At 36.7% G+C, this 18,552-nt stretch overlaps 1 protein-coding gene across 1 annotated transcript in view; it reads right to left on the bottom strand.

The window, feature by feature from the left end:
* LOC121389513 (rhophilin-1-like) overlaps window positions 1-10,095 on the bottom strand; it is a 55,826-nt gene extending 45,731 nt beyond the window's left edge. The window contains exon 1 of the mRNA XM_041521165.1: window positions 9,960-10,095. Within this exon, the coding sequence (XP_041377099.1) occupies window positions 9,960-10,055 (96 nt within the window). The 5' untranslated portion in view covers window positions 10,056-10,095. The remainder of the gene's footprint in view (window positions 1-9,959) is intronic.
* Window positions 10,096-18,552: the final 8,457 nt, after the last annotated feature.

The raw sequence follows: 18,552 nt of genomic DNA, 5'->3' as shown, positions 1-18,552 counted from the left end.
TTATGGAAATTTGCAAGTCAATGTGAAAATTTGTTTTGTTTAACAACACCACTAGAGCACATTGATGTATTAATCATTGGCTATTGGATGTCAAACATTTGGTAATTTTTACATAAAGTCTCAGAGAGGAAACCCGCTACATTTTTCCATTAGTAGCAAGGGATCTTTTATATGCACCATCCCACAGACAGGATAGCACATACCAGTCATGATGGTGCACTGGCTGGAACGAGGCAAGTCAATGAGTTAGTCTATAATTTCTTTAAAGGTGCAATCTCACTAGATGTAACCCGAACTTATTCACGAAATAGGGGCGGGACGTAGCCCAGTGGTAAAGGGCTCGCTTGATATGCGGTCGGTTTAGGATCAATCCCCATCGTTGGGCCAACTGGGCTATTTCTCACTCCTGCCAGTGTACCACAACTGGTACATCAAAGGCTGTGGCATGTGCTATCCTGTCTATGGAATGGTACATATAAAAGATCACTTGCTGCTAATCGAAAAGAGTAGCCCATGAAGTGGTGACAGCGGGTTTCCTCCCTCAATATTTGTGTGGTCCTTAACCATATGTCTGATGCCATATAACCATAAATAAAATGTGTTGAGCGCATCGTTAAATAAACCATTTGCTTTATTCACAAAACAGTTTAAATAGGATGTAGTGGTCTTACAGTGGGCTTTGCCTAAGAAACTATGACCACCACGTAGATATTCAGCCCTCACTGGCCAAGTCTAAATACACAGCCAAAGATTTTGTGTGGGCCACTGACTTCCTCAAAGCATTTGAACACTAGCTGGGAAATCTAGCTACATTTTTCAATTAACAGCTAGGGATCTTTTATATGCTAATGTTTTTTTTCCCACAGTTAGCATGGTCATGGGGCACTGGCTGATACGGGGGAAAATCCCAAACTGAGGTGGTTTGATCCTACAAGATAAGCACCTCATGTTGGATGTCAAACAGTTGGTAATTTTGACATATTGTCTTAGAGAGGAAACCCGCTACATTTTTCCATTAGTAGCAAGGGATCTTTTATATATGCACCATCTCACAGACAGAACAGCACATACCATCAGGGTTTCTGCCAGAGGGTAAAACAGGTAAGGCGCCATACCTAAAACTAAATTAAGATTTTAATTTTTTATGTTAACCTTCTGACAAAATTAATGATTTTTTAAAACTCTAACCCTAAACTAAAAAAAAATTCTTTCTGGGCTAGACTGTAGTTGCATTTAATTCAATAGCGCCATACCCAAAAAATTCTTTCTGACAGAAACACTGACCATATGGCCTTTGATTTCCCAGTCAGGGTGCACTGGTTGGAATGAGAAATAGCCCAATGGACCAACTGACGGGGATCGATCCCAGAACGACTCTGCATCAAGCGAGCTTTTTACAACTAGGCTACGCCCAGCCCCTGCATTTCCAGAAGTTCACTAACACTGATCAAGCCACATTGCATTCATTCCACTTCCAGGAATCACACACAGAATGGTTACAGTGCCAGAGAGAACAATGCACTGCATGGAGACAGGAATGCAGACCATGGCCTGTACAGTGTATTAGAAAGTCGGGGTGAGGTGCATTTTCAGTGCGATGGCCTGGGGTGAAAATTTGAGGCCCCAGGAGCCTGAACCTATTACAGGGGGTTTGGGAGCATGCCATCCTCTCCTAAGAAAATTTTGAATTTCAAGCATTTAAATATGGCATTTACAGCCTTTTGAGTAATGTAACAGAGAATATAAATTAAATACTATCAAATAATAGATGTTCTAGAAATCTACACGGTAGCAAGGAGGCAATTATATCCTTCAAACAGAGAATAAACCTCATTTCAACCATCCCAGGGTTTCATTTCTAAAATTTTACACAGAGAAAGAGGATATATTGATAATAAATTCAGTTACATTAGATTTTTAAATATTGTCCCTCATGTGATAAGTAGATGTGTGTGCTGTTAACCTTTTATTTTTGTGGAGGTTTTTTTATGTTTTTGATACTGTAATTGCTAAAGATATGAACCACTGGGTGGTTGCTTAGTGTTTATGATGGGGACTACATAAAAAAAAAAAAAAATGAAAGGCTTCATCAATGTAATTTAGATTTTAACAATGTACTCATCAATACCATTAAACTAAAGGCAGACTCTACACCAATGATTAACAATGTCATGACACAAAATGCATCTTAAAATGTACTTAATGACAGTAGAAATGTGTGTTAAAAACAATGTCATCACAAAACTAGGTTAAACCTGTGATGTCAAACTGCTGTTCTAGCTGTAGATTAGTTGTCAGTGTTAACTAATACATGTACACCATTAACTAGTACATGTACACTGTTAACTAGTACATGTACACCGTTAACTATTACATGTACACCATTAACTAGTACATGTACACCGTTAACTAGTACATGTACACCGTTAACTAGTACATGTACTGTTAACTAATACATATACACTGTTAACTAGTACAGGTATACTGTTAACTAGTACTTGTACACTGTTAACTAGTACATGTACACCGCTAACTAGTACATGTACACCGTTAACTAGTACATGTACACCATTAACTAGCACCGGTACACCGTTAACTAGCACATGTACACCGTTAACTAGTACATGTACACTGTTAACTAGTACAGATATACTGTTAACTAATACATATACACTGTTAACTAGTACATGTACACTGTTAACTATTGCATGTACTGTTAACTAATACATATACACTGTTAACTAGTACAGGTATACTGTTAACTAGTACTTGTACACTGTTAACTAATACATATACCCTGTTAACTAGTACATGTTATGATGTACAGTGTTAACTAGTTAACATGTTCAGTGTTTTAGCCCATAAGCCCAGGGCCCATGCTTATAAAACTTAAGTCTAGACTTTAACGTAATGCTATTTGAATGGCATTGCCATGAAGTTAAAGTCTGGACTTTATTAAAGTCTAGACTTTAAGGTTTATAAGCACGAGGCCTGGAAGCCTACAAGCCCAGGAATCCCCACATATTACGTGCGTCATCAAATGAACATGTAATTTAAACCGTATATACTGGTATCTGATACCTGTATAGTTTTGCATTCAGATTGAATACAAGGAAGATTGGTTGATAATACAACAGAAATCCATACCTATGATTCATGATTTGTTTTTCTCTCTCATAAATTCAGACTTCCTTGTACATCGTGCACTATATACACCTGGGCCCCGTTCCATGAAGCAGACTTAGCCCTAAGATCACCGTAAAGTTAAAGTTCGTACCCTGTACCCGTGAAAGCAATTAATAAAGTTAAAGTTCGTACCCTGTACCCGTGACAGCAATGAATAAAGTTAAAGTTTGTACCCTGTGCCCGTGAAAGCAATGAATAAAGTTAAAGTTCGTACCCTGTACCCGTGAAAGCAATTAATAAAGTTAAAGTTTGTACCCTGTACCCATGAAAGCAATGAATAAAGTTAAAGTTCATACGGTTACGACCAAGATCACCTTAAGTACATAAGGTTAAGGCTAAGATCACCTTAAGTACATTAAGGTTACGGCCAAGATCACCTTAAGTACATAAGGTTACGGCTAAAATCACCTAAGTACATAAGGTTACAACCAAGATCACCTTAAGTACATAAGGTTACAGCTAAGATCACCTTAAGTACATTACGGTTACGGCCAAGATCACCTTAAGTACATAAGGTTATGGCTAAAATCACCTTAAGTACATAAGGTTACAACCAAGATCACCTTAAGTACATAAGGTTACGGCTAAGATCACCTTAAGTACATTAAGGTTACGGCCAAGATCACCTTAAGTACATAAGGTTACGGCTAAGATCACCTTGAGTACATAAGGTTACAACCAAGATCACCTTAAGTACATAAGGTTACGGCTAAGATCACCTTAAGTACATAAGGTTACGGCTAAGATCATTGTAAGTACATAAGGTTACTGCTAAGATCACCTTAAGTACATAAGTTTACGGCTAAGATCGCTTTGTGGAATGGGTTTCTGGAAGCAAAAGACAACTTTAAGATCTCTTGATCCTTACACTTTACAACTGATACTGTCTACAAAACCAAGGCAAACAATCTGATGACAAAACATGAATAATACATACATACATACATACTAGCTAATACATACATACAGACAGACAGACATGTCAAAATGACTGTTTTCAGCAATAAAGTTCTGTACCATTTGTAAAGGGACTAGCCTGAGTTTGCAGCCATTTTAAGATGTTTCAACTAACAGAATCTTTTTGTTAGATATACAAACAAGAAAATGCATTTATTATGTGATTTTAATTGTTAAAAAAGATCTATCGTCAGAAACATGCTACAGAGAACAGAATAGTACATAGTCCAGTGGTAAATCAATCCATATGTAGGATAATCAATGGGTCTGTTGGGAGGGGGGTCTTCTTTTCTTCAGCCAGTGCTCTACAGTTGGTGCAACAAAGGTCATGGTGTGTACTATCTTGTCTGTGGTATGGTATACATAAAAGATACCTTTCTTTTTGCTAAAATCATAAAAACAGCCTGTAGAGTGGCAGCATTAGGTTTCCTCTATCATAATCTGTGTGGTCCTTAACCTATGTCTGACACCACATAACCGTAGATACAAATGTGTTAAGCAGCATGTCATTAAATAAAAATTTTAAAAGTCTATCTTTATTACAGTGGTAAAGTGCTTGTCTGATGTGCGGTTGGTCTAGCATCATTCCCCATTGGTGGGCCCAATGGACTATTTTTTCATTCATGCAGTGCGTCACAATTGAGCCATGGTATGTGCTGTCCTGTCTGTGGGAAGGTATATATAAAATATCTCTTTCTACTAATCGAAAAGAGAAGTCCATGGAATGGTAACAGTGGGTTTCCTCTCTCATAATCTGTGTGGTCCTTAACCATATGTCTGATACCATATAACCATAGATAAAAATGTGTTGAGCAGGTCATTAAATATAAAATGTCTTTATTTATTACAATGACAGCAAACTCTGGACAGACCCTTTAAATCAAGGCCAGTTTTGTTTGTAACCACTGTGTGCATGTATATAGTGCACAAAGGAATCTACCGCCACTCAACACTGTGGAATGTCATAAAGCCTGCGTACCGTAGATCACTGAGCAGTAGATACTTAACCAAAATGCACTAACTATGCAAACACCGTAATCACCGGAACGAGATATTAAAGCACTGCACACAAAACATAATGACCAATAAAAGCCGATTCTGGTCAAGTTATTCACCATTTCGGTGTGTGTGATACACCTTGTACACACACAATGCCTATCACATTTACAACAATACTGATGCTTTATGATCAGACATGATATATACTGGCCGTGAAATATGTGCTCGTAGTCTACGGTTACAGGGGGAAAGATTGTAGTTCTGTATTTGCTGAATTTGTTAAGTTCTTTTCAGAGAAACAGAATTTTGTTGACTGCAGCACTATTATCCTATATGGTTGGTTAGTTACCCATTCTAGTTACTTGCAGTCCATTTAAAGAATATGGTTAGTTGGTTTCACTAGTTGACTGGTCAGTTAGTTAGTTAGTAAACCCATTTCACTTCTGACATGACAAACTTTATATGTATACTAGCAGGACTAGCTCTCGGTGAGCAGAACATTTTAACAAATTATCTATTAAACTTCAAAAATTGTAGAACCTGGGTTATTGTTTTATACTGGGCTGTCCCTTAAAACATTGACCAAAAAAGTGGATATATATACAAAGCCGGCATGTATTTCTTGTATATGGCCACTTCTATGTTAACAGACAAAGCTGGCAGCATCCATTGACATTGTATTTATGAAATTCATCTGTATATATATATATATATATATATATATATATATATATATATATTATGCAATATTTAGCATTTATGTATGATAGTCAAGTGGACCCGAGTGCCAAAAATTCCTTACGAAGAGCTGTGTTGGGTAGGTACAAAGAAGGTTGTCAGCAGTGCAGACCGAAAGGGCAGAAGCAATCAGAACAATGAGAAAATTATATAAAAAAGGCCTTACATGTTATATTATTCATAGATTGCATATTATACATATTACTGTAGATGATATTAATTAAAACAGAAAGTGAACTCTTTTTCTTTTAAATGACTAAACAGTATTCTTCTGTCTACTTCACATAACCCGCTATAACAGCACATCTTTTTTCACATCTTACATTTCTTTTGTCACTTAGTATACTTTCGTTACACGACTGCCTGTAATCAACGTTTTATCTTTGGTATTTGGTCTTACACCTAGGGGGGCAAATAGGCAAGTATACGCTCTATATACACGACATTTGTGCCTGACACCATTATGACAAATGAGATTTTTTTTTTTACACTTTTTCAAGTGTTCACAAACAGCATGCAATATCATTGCGTTCTAACATATAAATTTTAAATGAACATGTATAAGATGGCAATACTACCCAATCATGTTTTTTAAAATATAAAATCACAAGTTCTGCACTTCTGTAAGGGCCCATAATATATATAATTATATAGTTGTACAGATCAGTGGATGTATTGAGGTACAATGTACTTTAAAGGGACTTTTCATATTAAAGACATTTTTTCTGCATAAAATATCAGTGTCTGTATATTAAATGTGTTTCTGGTCATCCTAGTGTTTATACCAGGGTAATGTTTTTTTTTTTTTTTTTTTTTAAAGAAGTTTTCTTTAACGATACCACTAGAGCACATTGATCTGTTATTAATCATCATTTTGACACAGTCATAGAGAAGACACCCACTATATTTTTACATTAGTAGCAAGAGACCTTTTATATGCACTATCCCACAGACAGGATCTCACATACCACAGCCTTTGATACATCAGTCGTGGTGCACTGGATGGAATGAGAAATAGCCCAGTAAGCCCACTGACCGGGATCGATCCCAAATCAACCGCGCATCAAGTAAGCACTTTACCACTGGGCTACGCCCCGCCCCTTTATTTTCAAATACATGTATATACTTTTTTGTGTGTATGAAATTATTGGGAGACAAAATCCAGTATTTGGGCTACTTCCAAACATTAGGATGATCAGAAACATGGTCAGATATCCGCAACATGCTTCCATTAATGGCAAGCTGAGAATTACACATGTACATGAAGGATCTTTTCAAATATCATTAATGAGAAATGGCTAGAATGGGTAAAACTTAATGGGTCTGTCCACCTAGGGGGACAATCTGTGGGAATGTTGTTGAACATCCTTTCATTCATTAATATCACAGCTAGCTCTGGGTGATCAGAAAATTTCGCCAAATTATATCAAAAATGCACAACGCATAGCTATTTTACAACAAAATATCAATTATTACACAAATTGTTTTCGCCAAATTAAAATAGAATTCCTCGCAAATGGCGAATTTGGCGAGTGGCATAGCTATCTCTGAATATATACATGTTTATACGTGCATAGCAGAATTCCGACACACACAGAAATAACAACAAATAAATATTTGGCTCACTGTATAAGCTCGACTGGGCTGATGAATGACAGCTGTCAACAGTGCACAGATCGGAACATGTTCACTGTGTCGTCTACTACATCACAGTAGGCTGACAGGCGTACAGCTCCATCTACCACTTAATTGGCAAATTTGACAATGACAAATTTTAAAAACAACTGGCAAATTTTAGTTCAGTTTAGCAAAATAATTTGATGTAACGATTGACATTTTGTTGAAAAATTATAAAGTTTCTGCAAGTTTTTAATTTGGTGAAAATTTTAAAAGTTTGTTTTGTTTAATGACACCACTAGAGTGGTGAAAATTTCTGCTTACACAGAGCTAGCTGTGACTTAACATACAGATCTACAAAATTATATTTAAATGGTAGGGGGTATTATATTTTGAACAATGAGTTGTTTATAAATATATTTAATGAGTAACAGTAAGTCAAACACATTTTTCAACTTATAAGATCTATAGTATCTAACACAGGCCTTTGAAAATTGCAACAATGATGGTTTCATTTGCACGTCGCTCACGCAAGTCTGTTTTACCCATTTTCCATTTGCACATTGAATCATTTATGTGGTCATGATGGATTATAACAAAAACAAAATGGGTTACTTGAATTTGTTTTTGTATAACACATAAATGGTTTACGCCAATTTTCAATTCTATGAGGCATGTAACTGTCATTTGAGTGTTGTATTAAATTTCTTACATATCTCCAAAAGCAAGTTAACTACAGCATTATCAATAGATAGCCACATCTGTAGTGTTAATATCAATGTGGATCTCACAAGCAGATTATCAACATAGAGCAGCCAATCAGATGTTTTTAAATAAACAAACAAACAAAAAAAATCAAAGAATTCTATCAAATATGTGTATAAGAAAGGTGAGTTTCAGTACTCAATGGAAATGTTTCAGGAGGAAATGTTTTATTTAACGATGTACTCAACACATTTCATTTACGGTTATATGGCGTCGGACATATGGTTAAGGACCACACAGATATTGAGAGAGGAAACCCGCTGTAGCCACTTCATGGGCTACTCTTTTTGATTAGCAGCAAGAGATCTTTTATATGCACCATCCTACAAACAGGATAGTACATAGCCTTTGATGTACCAGTCATGGTGCACTGGCTGGAACGAGAAATAGCCCAATGGGTCCACTGACGGAGATCGATCCCAGACCGACCGTGCATCAAGCGAACACTTTGTCACTAGGCTACGTCTCACCCCCAGTACTCAACGGCTTCTGGATTGATATATATATATATATATATATTTATTTTTTTATTATTATTGGTAGTGGGGGCCTGGGTTCGGATCCCAGTCAAGGCATGGGATTTTTAATCGAGATACTGACTCAAAACCCTGAGTGAGTACTCCGCAAGGCTCAGTGGATAGGTAAAAACCACTTGCACTGACCAGTGATCCATAACTGGTTCAACAAAGGCCATGGTTTGTGCTATCCTGCCTGTGGGAAGTGCAAATAAAAGATCCCTTGCTGCCTGTCATAAAAAGAGTAGCCTATGTGACAACAGCGGGTTTCCTCTAAAAACAGTGTCAGAATGACCATATGTTTGACGTCCAATAGCCGATGATATGATAAAAAATCAATGTGCTCTAGTGGCGTCGCTAAATAAAACAAACTTTACTTTTTATTATTGGTAGTTGGGGCTGGATGTAGCCCAATGGTAAAGTGCTTGTTTGATGCAAGGTCGGTCTGGGATTGATCCCCATTGGTGGGCCCAATGGGCTATGTCTCGTTCCACAACTAGTATATCAAAGGTTGTGGTATGTGCTATCCTGTATGTGGGATAGTGCATATAAAAGATCCCTTGCTACTAATGAAAAAATGTAGCAGCTTTCATCTTAAACACTATACATGTATGCCAAAATGACCAAATGTTTGACATCCAATAGCCGATGATTAGTAAATCAATGTGCTCTAGTGGTGTCGTTAAACAAAACAAACTTTAACTTTATTAATTGCTTTCATGGGTACAGGGATTTTACCAGGGAGGTAGGCACTAAAACCTTTTTGAGATGTACATATTATCCATGGTGGACACACACCAAAAATAATTCCTGCCAAAATTGGTACCGAGTAAAGTAACAGTAAACCCACAGATCATACGCGGAAGTACAAACATAACAAATAAAAGGTATGAATTATTCTGGCCTTAAACCTAATACATTACTCCTCAGGTATAGCGTACCTCTTTTATCGGCACCAAATACCCTTCCATTAAATCACACACAAAAAAAAACAAAACTGGGATGGAAACAAATATCCCGAATCTACAGAATAAACATCGGAACTTTCGAATGGTTACATGTACCACGCCCGCTCTCAAACTCGTCCAGTGTAAAGCGTACGGTTTTCCTCAAAATCGCCGCTTCCGATGACGCCTCCAATATTAAAAATGGCAAAAGTTCTCGGAAGACAAGCCTTCTTACCTTTCTGCTGTGTCTTTCGTGTTCCTTCATCACTCGGATGACACTTTTATGCGGCAGGCTCATGCTGTACCCATTTGTTTTAGTAAACTCCATCATACTTGCATTTTCTGTCTAAACCTGGGCCCCAGCCTTACCAGGCTGCGTAAAAATATCTTTCTGTGACCCTTGACATTGTGACGTCACGACCATAGAATGTAGCAGGTGCGCGTTACGTTTTTGTTTTGCTTTTGTCATATCGTACGTACTGTATGGCTTACGGTATATATATTTCCCATTCAGGCTTCATTTGTGTCATTTGAAATCAATAGTAAAGTTAATAGCAGTTAAAATTCTGTACTTCACTGTAAGCGTTGTAAATGCGTTGTAAAATTTAATAGTCGTCCTCAATAATCATTATAATGCGCGTTTCTTATCTGGAATGTGGCATTTTATTATTGGATCTTATTGTATTGTGTAATGATCAACGCCTACAGCTTCAGATAAGTCACGAATAAACAAACAAGATGAGTAACACTATTGAACAACTTTAAATATAGGTCTGTGTATAATAAACAACATGGGCGTCAATCCGGCTTTAAAAGTGTGTGTGTGTGTGTGGGGGGGGGGGGGGGGACTGTTAGTGTGTGTGTGTGTGTGTGTGTGTGTGTGTGCTAACGAAAAAAAAAAAAAGGGGGGGAGGACATTTATATAGATTGAAAAGTGAGGGGGACACGTCCCCCCTGTCCCCCACCGATCGACGCCCATGATAAACAAACAAGATGAGTAACCCTATTGAGCAACTTTAAATATAGGTCTGTGTATGTTTGTATGTATACATATGTATATTTATATGTATGAATGTACGTAGGCCTATGTATGTAGCCTATGTATTGATGTATGACTATCTATATATATAGTTTATGTATGTCCGGTTTGACTATTACAAACATCTACAGGGCCGTAGCTAGGATTTTTTGTTGGGGGGGGGAGGGGGGGCAACTGAGTAGTTAATAGTCTAAAACTCCTTAAACGGTTAAGAAGTGAATTTTCTTTAAGTTTCTATAATGCTTTCCGGATTTTTTTCGGGGGAGTGGGGGGCAACTGCTCCCCTTGCCCCCCGCTAGCTACGACCCTGCATCTATGTATAGATATTAACGCACTGGCGCGGGGGATGTATGTATGTATGTATGCATGTATGTATGTATATATTGATGTATGAATATTTATATATAGTGTATGTATGTCGGGTTTGACTATTACATACATCTATAATGGCGACTGCAATTTTTAATAAATAAATTAATAAATAAATAAATAAATTCATTAATAAATAAATAAAGTAAACTGTGTATTTTATGTATGTATGTATGTATTGGTGTATATGTATGTGTTTACTATATCATGTAATATACTTGATATCTTATTTCTAGTATATTATTCATAACTGTAAATTAATTAATAAATACAATAATATTATGAGTACACAATTCTATTTATAATCTATGAAACGTTTAGGGCTGTGCTACTAGTATCCAACGCGAAGTAATAGGAAAGGAATGTGTCTAAAGAGACTGCAGTCATTGTAAGAAGTTTCAGACTAATAAAAACATTTAACGACACAAATTTAGTACGTAATTTTTGTCGTTAAACAAAACAAACTTTAACTTTCTACAGAAAGGAGAGAGAGATTGTGCTTTTGATGTATCAGTCAAGTCGAACTGAGTGGATCAATGGGAAGGGGTGGGGGAGACTATTAGGTTCACCGATAGGTTATCAGTCGTACGACTCATCGCACGTCAAACTAGAGCTGTGCATACCACTAAACTACCTCCCGCCCAGTGACGTCATTCACTTAATTGTCTGAACCATATCACACTCACTCATTCTCAATAAACCGGTGCATTTGATGCGCCGATAGTTAAAACAAAACAAAAAACCCCACCAAAACCCCCCAAGCAAAATAATTCTACAGATGTTAAATGGTAGGGTTCCCACAATCTATCGACACTCGGACTTAACGCTGGTAGGTACAGGGTTCGCGTCTCGGTACCGCCTCCCACCTAGAGCAAGTTTAACGACTCAGTGGGTAGGTACAAGGCCACTACATCGATTTCTCTTTCACTAATCACTAACCCACTGTCCTGCACGGGCAGCCCAGGTAGCTGAAGTATGTGCCCATGACAGCGTGTGTGAGAGAGAGAGAGAGAGAGAGAGAGAGAGAGAGAGAGAGAGAGAGAGAGAGAGAGAGAGAGAGAGAGAGAGAGAGAGAGAGAGAGAGGGGGGGAGGGGAAAGAGGGATAGTTAGATATATAAATAGATAAACACACAGACACATAGACATGAATTGTTTTACTCAATTTATTTCATCCAAATTCATATATACTCTTGCATATGCCATTTCATTTCGGAAAAAAGTACGTGGGGTATCAGTACTATGCATTTAATTAAATGGACAAATATTATGGGTGTTTCCCGCCCCCCCCCCCCCCCCCCCGGAAAAGGTTGAACAGTACTGATTTAGACCATTTCGCACTCTCTCTCTCTCTCTCTCTCTCTCTCTCTCTCTCTCTCTCTCTCTCTCTCTCTCTCTCTCTCTCTCTCTCTCTCTCTCTTTCTCTCATCCTCTTATTACTCTCGAACTGTCTGTTTCTTTTCTTGTCTGTCTGTCTGTCTGTCTCTCTCTCTCTCTCTCTCTCTCTCTCTCTCTCTCTCTCTCTCTCTCTCTCTCTCTCTCTCTCTCTCTCTCTCTCTCTCTCTCTCTCTCTCTCTCTCTCTCTCTCTCTCTCTCTCTCTCTCTCTCTCTACCAATCCACTAAACTCACCCAACCTCCGATCAGTAGACTATCTATATTTTACATTATTGCTTGTATTGTGTTCTGTAAACTACCCATAGAAAAAAACCCCAGAGGATCCTGACCGCCTTTAAATAAACGCCGCCCTCATACCCACTGCACCATCGATTTAGAACGCCATTGCTACGTATTTTGGCATTGCTGACTTTGGTCGTGGTATGTGCTATCATGTCTGTGGGATAATACATATAAAAGATGCCTTGCTAGTAATGGAAAAATGTAGCTTATTTTGTCTCTATAGCGGTGTTGTTAAACAAAACAAACTAATTTTCTTGCTTTAGTTTGTCATGCTCTCAGCAAACCAAAAGTCTTCTGTCCTACGTATACTAACGTCCAAAAGAAACTTTACAAGGCTTGAAATTATATTACAGAAAACCAACTAACGGTATGGTAGGAAATATAAAAGCATCATAAAGTTCAACATCCAAACGTCACAATGCACTTCGTGATACATGCAAAGTGTTTGTAAGGTGGGTTTTTTTAATTGGTTATTTTCTATTAGCAACAATATTTATCAAATTATTCAAATTGTATGTATGTATTTAAAGTTTCTTTTGGATGTCAGTATACATTCACCGTGTCAAGCCCTTTCGTGGAGACCACATTCCACACGAGTCTTGGCTTCCGGTAAAACGTACACCACTGCTTATGCGCATTTCAGACATTCGTAGTTATCACAGCTACAACCTCGTTATAAACACATACAAAAATAAAATTCATACACAGATGTTTTAAATTACGGGGGGGGGGGGGGGGGGGGGGGGGGGGGGGGTGGGGGGGGGGGGGGGGGGGGGGGGGGCGTATTGCTCAATCGAATTTTTTTTTTTAAACTTAAGATTTCCTGGAGAACATAGCTCGACCCCTCCCCCTCCTAGAAACTTCGCTCGCCAGTCTAGACCCACCCCAGCCCCCTTTTCCCCGCCCTGCATAAATTCTTGCTTCCGCGCCTGGTTCTTTTACTTCTTTAAAATAGTCTATATTATAGTAACACATTTTATTGGAAGCTTATAAACAATGACGACTTTTTTTCATGTTTTCTTTCTTTCTTAACTTTTTTTTTGTTTTTTTTTGTTTGTCATTCCAAATGTCGCGACCTACACAGAAAAAACTTCAGAAATGTTCAACCGTTAATTCTTTGATCCCACCGCACACACGACTACTGTGAGGTTTCTAGACTATGTTGACTCTTTTTGCTAATGGGCCGTGTCAATTGGGCGGACCCTGAACAATGCCGTGGGAGTTTTGTTTTTATTCACTTTTTATCTCTAACCTTTACCGTGGAGGCCAGGTCCGTACCTAGCATATTAAAAGAAGTGGGGTAAAAAAAAAAAAAAAAAAAAAAAAAAAAAAAAAAAAAAAAAAAACCACACCACACACACATACCAAAAAAACTCCACAAAAACAAACACCCCCCACCCCCCCGAAAAAATTAAATCGGTACGAAGAGGCACACCTTGTTTCATTCTTTGTTCGTTCATAATTAATAACTAGATTTACATCGTCTATTTATTTATACACATTTTCATTTAGGTCTATTCCGGAATTGAACACATAGGAAGGAATTGTTTTGGTTGTGCGCGCGTGTGTACATGTATATGTGCTTGTGTGTGTGTGTGTGTGTGTGTGTGTGTGTGTGTGTGTATACACACAATGTCATATATACATGCACTATATATATACACACACACACACACACACACACACACAATGCCATACATACATACATACACTAAATATATATATATATGTGTGTGTGTGTGTGTGTTGTACATGTATATGTGCGTGTATATATATATATCTGTGTGTGTGTGTGTGCGTGTTTGCGTATGTGTATATCTGTTTTAAGTGTTTATGTGTATGTGTATATATATGTGTGTATGTATGTGGGCCTGTGTTTTGGTGTGTATATGCTTGTGTGCTTGCGTGCGTGCGTGCGTGCGTATATACGTGTGTGCGTGTGTGTGAAAAAGATAGAAGACTTAATGGGACAGACCCTCAAACATTACTTGTATTTTATTGTTTAGATTATCCATTTCCGTATAACCGAAGTGTTTCTGATCATCCTGATGTTTCTAATACCACAAATGCATTTTTCATATTTTTAAAAACGCACATGTCTGAGAAGTAACGGTTATGTAGTCATGTTTTAGTCTATTTTTAAGGGTATTTCAGCGTCACAGGCTTTTGTTTCACTCTGTTGTATCCAAATTTGTTATAGGTTTGTAAATTAACCAAACTTAGTGTCCATTTTTACGGGTTGAAACTAGGGTCTAGATGAAAAATATGTCTTTGTGTTTAAAAACTAGGTTCTGTCCCTTTAATTCATCGAAAATGGTGGTGGTGGGAGTAAAAAAAAAAAAAAAAAAAAAAAAAAAAAAAAATATCATTATTATTATTGTTTATTTCTATGCTTCAATTTGAATATGCATCCCCAATGCCTCTGAGGCGAGATTAAGCTCAGTTGAAGATAGTTTTCTGGGGTGCAGTGGGTCATAGGACCAATTCCCGTCAGTGAACATGTTTCCCCCATCCCAACCAGTGCTGACATGTCAAAGGCCATGAAATGTGCTGAGCCGTGTTAATTGGCTGACATTAATTATTTGTATATAAAACACACCAGGCTGCTATTCGGTAGGAGTAGCCTATGTGGCGGCAGCGAACAAATATAAATACTGATACGAAGTGCCAATATCGTTTATGTTCCCTTATGACTCAGTACGTCGAGACTTTTTGTACAAAAGTTATGTGCCAACGTAATATTATTAATACTGGAACCAATATGGAAGTCTACATTTGTTATTGCTATCGCATGTGTGAGATTGCAATAAAACACACAGTAATTTTATTCCTTGTATATAGTTTCTGGATTATATATTTCCTACCAGAATACATCCAGGTGTTTGCGTTGTAGGATCGAACCACATCGGTGGATCCATTCAACTGGGTAGACTTTTTCTTGTTCCAACCAGTGCACCACAACTGACAAAGGCCGTTGTATGTGCTTGCCTGTCTGTGGGCAAGTGCATATAAAAGAACCGTTGCTGGCCCTTGATGTTGAAAAGTTGCACATACAATTCTGTAAAAGACTATTGGGTGTTAAGTCGGGAACGTGCAACGGATTTGTTTACAGTGAACTTGGGCGTTTCCCGTTGCAAATCATAAGAAAACTCAGAATATTTAAATACTGGATAAAATTACGCAACTCTGTTAATTATTTGGTATGCGGCATATATGAAGAAATGATACAATACAATGATAATTGGTTAATGAATATTAGGCAGGAACTTAACATGCTGGGTTTGAATTACATTTGGAATTTAGATTATGTTGATAATAGATGTTATATTATTATTAAAGGAAGAATAGGCTATGCGACACATTTAAGCAACTCTGTTATAGCAGGACAATTACAACATCCAAGGGATATTTTTATCAGCATTTATTAAACGAGTTCAAATTACAGTCTTACCTTAAATTACCAATAGATGAACGATATTTAAAGGAAATATGCAGAATCAGAATATGTGCTCATAAATTAAATATAGAATCTGGCCGATATCGTAACATCGAAAGATCAGAAAGAAAGTGTACAATTTGTAATACAAATGTTATAGAAGATGAATACCATTTTATAATGCAATGCCCACAATACAAAGATTTGCGAAATAAGTACATACAAATGTATTATCACAGGCGGCCAAGTGTTTTTTTTATTTATACAGTTGTTAACTACAAGTAACAAAAAAGAACTTAATAACCTAGGAAAATATCTAGTACAAGCAAACAAAATTAGAGATCAGCTAAGTATGGAAAACCTTTTTTTTTTTTTTTTTAGTATCCCTAATTACTTTTAAGAAAACCATACCCACCATTTTTGTGCACATATATATATATATATATATATATATATATATATATATATATATATATATATATATATATATATATATATATATATTTGTTTTGTATTATGTTTTGTATATATGCTGATGAATTGAGAAAAACATTAGGAAAAATGTAGCGGTTTTGCCTCTGAAAACTACGTGTCAGAATTACCAAATGTTTAACATCAGTTAATCAATGTGCTCCAGTGGTGTCGTTAAACAAAACGAAGTTTATTTCTTCTCATATACTGTTTACAATTTCAATTCTGGTGTGTTTTCAGTGACGTTCAGTGTTATTTTATCTTTGCGCTCATATCCAATTGAGATTAAAGTACCGGTACACTGCCCCTGACAAAAGTTTAAAAAAAGGTAAGTGCACTATCAAGGACGAATCTTGGAATTTTTCATGGAGATCTGTATGACCAGCCGTCAGATGCCGTGGGCTTTGGGTCACTGCCCCCTTAACTCTGAAGATTAATTCTGTATTGCCAACCCCACCCCCAGCTAAAAGGAGAACTAATATATGACTTGTCCCTCCGGTTGATCGCATCTTCTGAAACGTCTTATAATAGCAACAAACTCAGGACAGTCTCTTTAAATTGAGGTTTATGTTGTATACCAGCAAATCAAATCTCATAGGCGACAACGTTTTAATGAACATATATATTATATATACCATGGATATAAGTACTACATCTCCTTACCATTCAAAGTTTTGCGCACTTCTAACTTTTGGTGATAACGAAAATATTCCAAGGTTACGTTATTGCTAAACTATTTCACATTTCGGGTGTGCAATTACTTCCTGCCTTACACATGACGTGTAACTTGAAATATTATTCGATGCACATCCGCGTACTCAGTTAGATGTGTAATGTCTGTGGAAGCTACAGAAATATTTGTTTTAGCTGTACTGGTATCTACTATAACAGTGGCAGTCCTCCTACTAACGGAAGAAAATTATGTTTTATTTAACGACACACATTTTAAGTAGGCCTACGGTTATATGGACATATGGTTATGAACCTTTTGGACAGTTATTTTGTATGTTAACTGTTTTGACAGTTATTTAGTATTTTAACTGTTTTGACAGTTATTTAGTATTTTAAAGGGACATTCCTGAGTTTGTTGCAATTTTAAAGATGTTATCGACTAACAGATACTTTTTGACGACTGTAATTACATATCAAATATATATCATTTTCTAATAAAGATTTTTTTTTCTAATTACGAAATTATTTGAAAACAAAATTCAGTTTGGGCTTGTTACAAATATTAAAACGACCAGAAACACATTGAAGATACAGACACTGATATTCTAAACAAGAAAATATATTTAATATGTAAGTTTAATCGTAGAAATATTTTATTAGTCGGAAACATCTTACAATGCAGCAAACTCGAGAATGTCCCTTTATTTGTTTTGGCAGTTATTTAATATTTTTACTGTTTTAAACAATTAAGTATTTTAACTAGTTTACAATTAATTCGTATTTTAAGTCTTCAGTGTTATTTATGAGCAGGCCTGTATGCTTGTTTGCAAATTCTACCATCATTGCTTTCTGAAACTGACCACTAGACAGACAGCCCAGATAGCTGAGCGTGCTTAAAGGGACATTTCTGAGTTTGCTGCAATTTTTAAGATGTTATCGACTAACAGAAACCTTTTAACGATTATAATTACATATCACATATATTGTTCTGCATAAAATATTAGTGGCTGTATATTAAACGTGTTTCTGATCGTTCTAATATTTGTACTAGGTTAAATTTCATTTTATTTCCTAAAGTATATTTTTTCGTACGTACGAAATTATTTGAAGACAAAATCCAGTTTGGGCTTGATACAAATATTAAAACGACCAGAAACACATTGAA

The sequence above is a fragment of the Gigantopelta aegis genome, chromosome 14, assembly GCF_016097555.1.
Source record: "Gigantopelta aegis isolate Gae_Host chromosome 14, Gae_host_genome, whole genome shotgun sequence".
Classification (NCBI taxonomy): Eukaryota; Metazoa; Mollusca; class Gastropoda; order Neomphalida; family Peltospiridae; genus Gigantopelta; species Gigantopelta aegis.
This window is presented reverse-complemented; position numbering and strand designations above follow the sequence as displayed.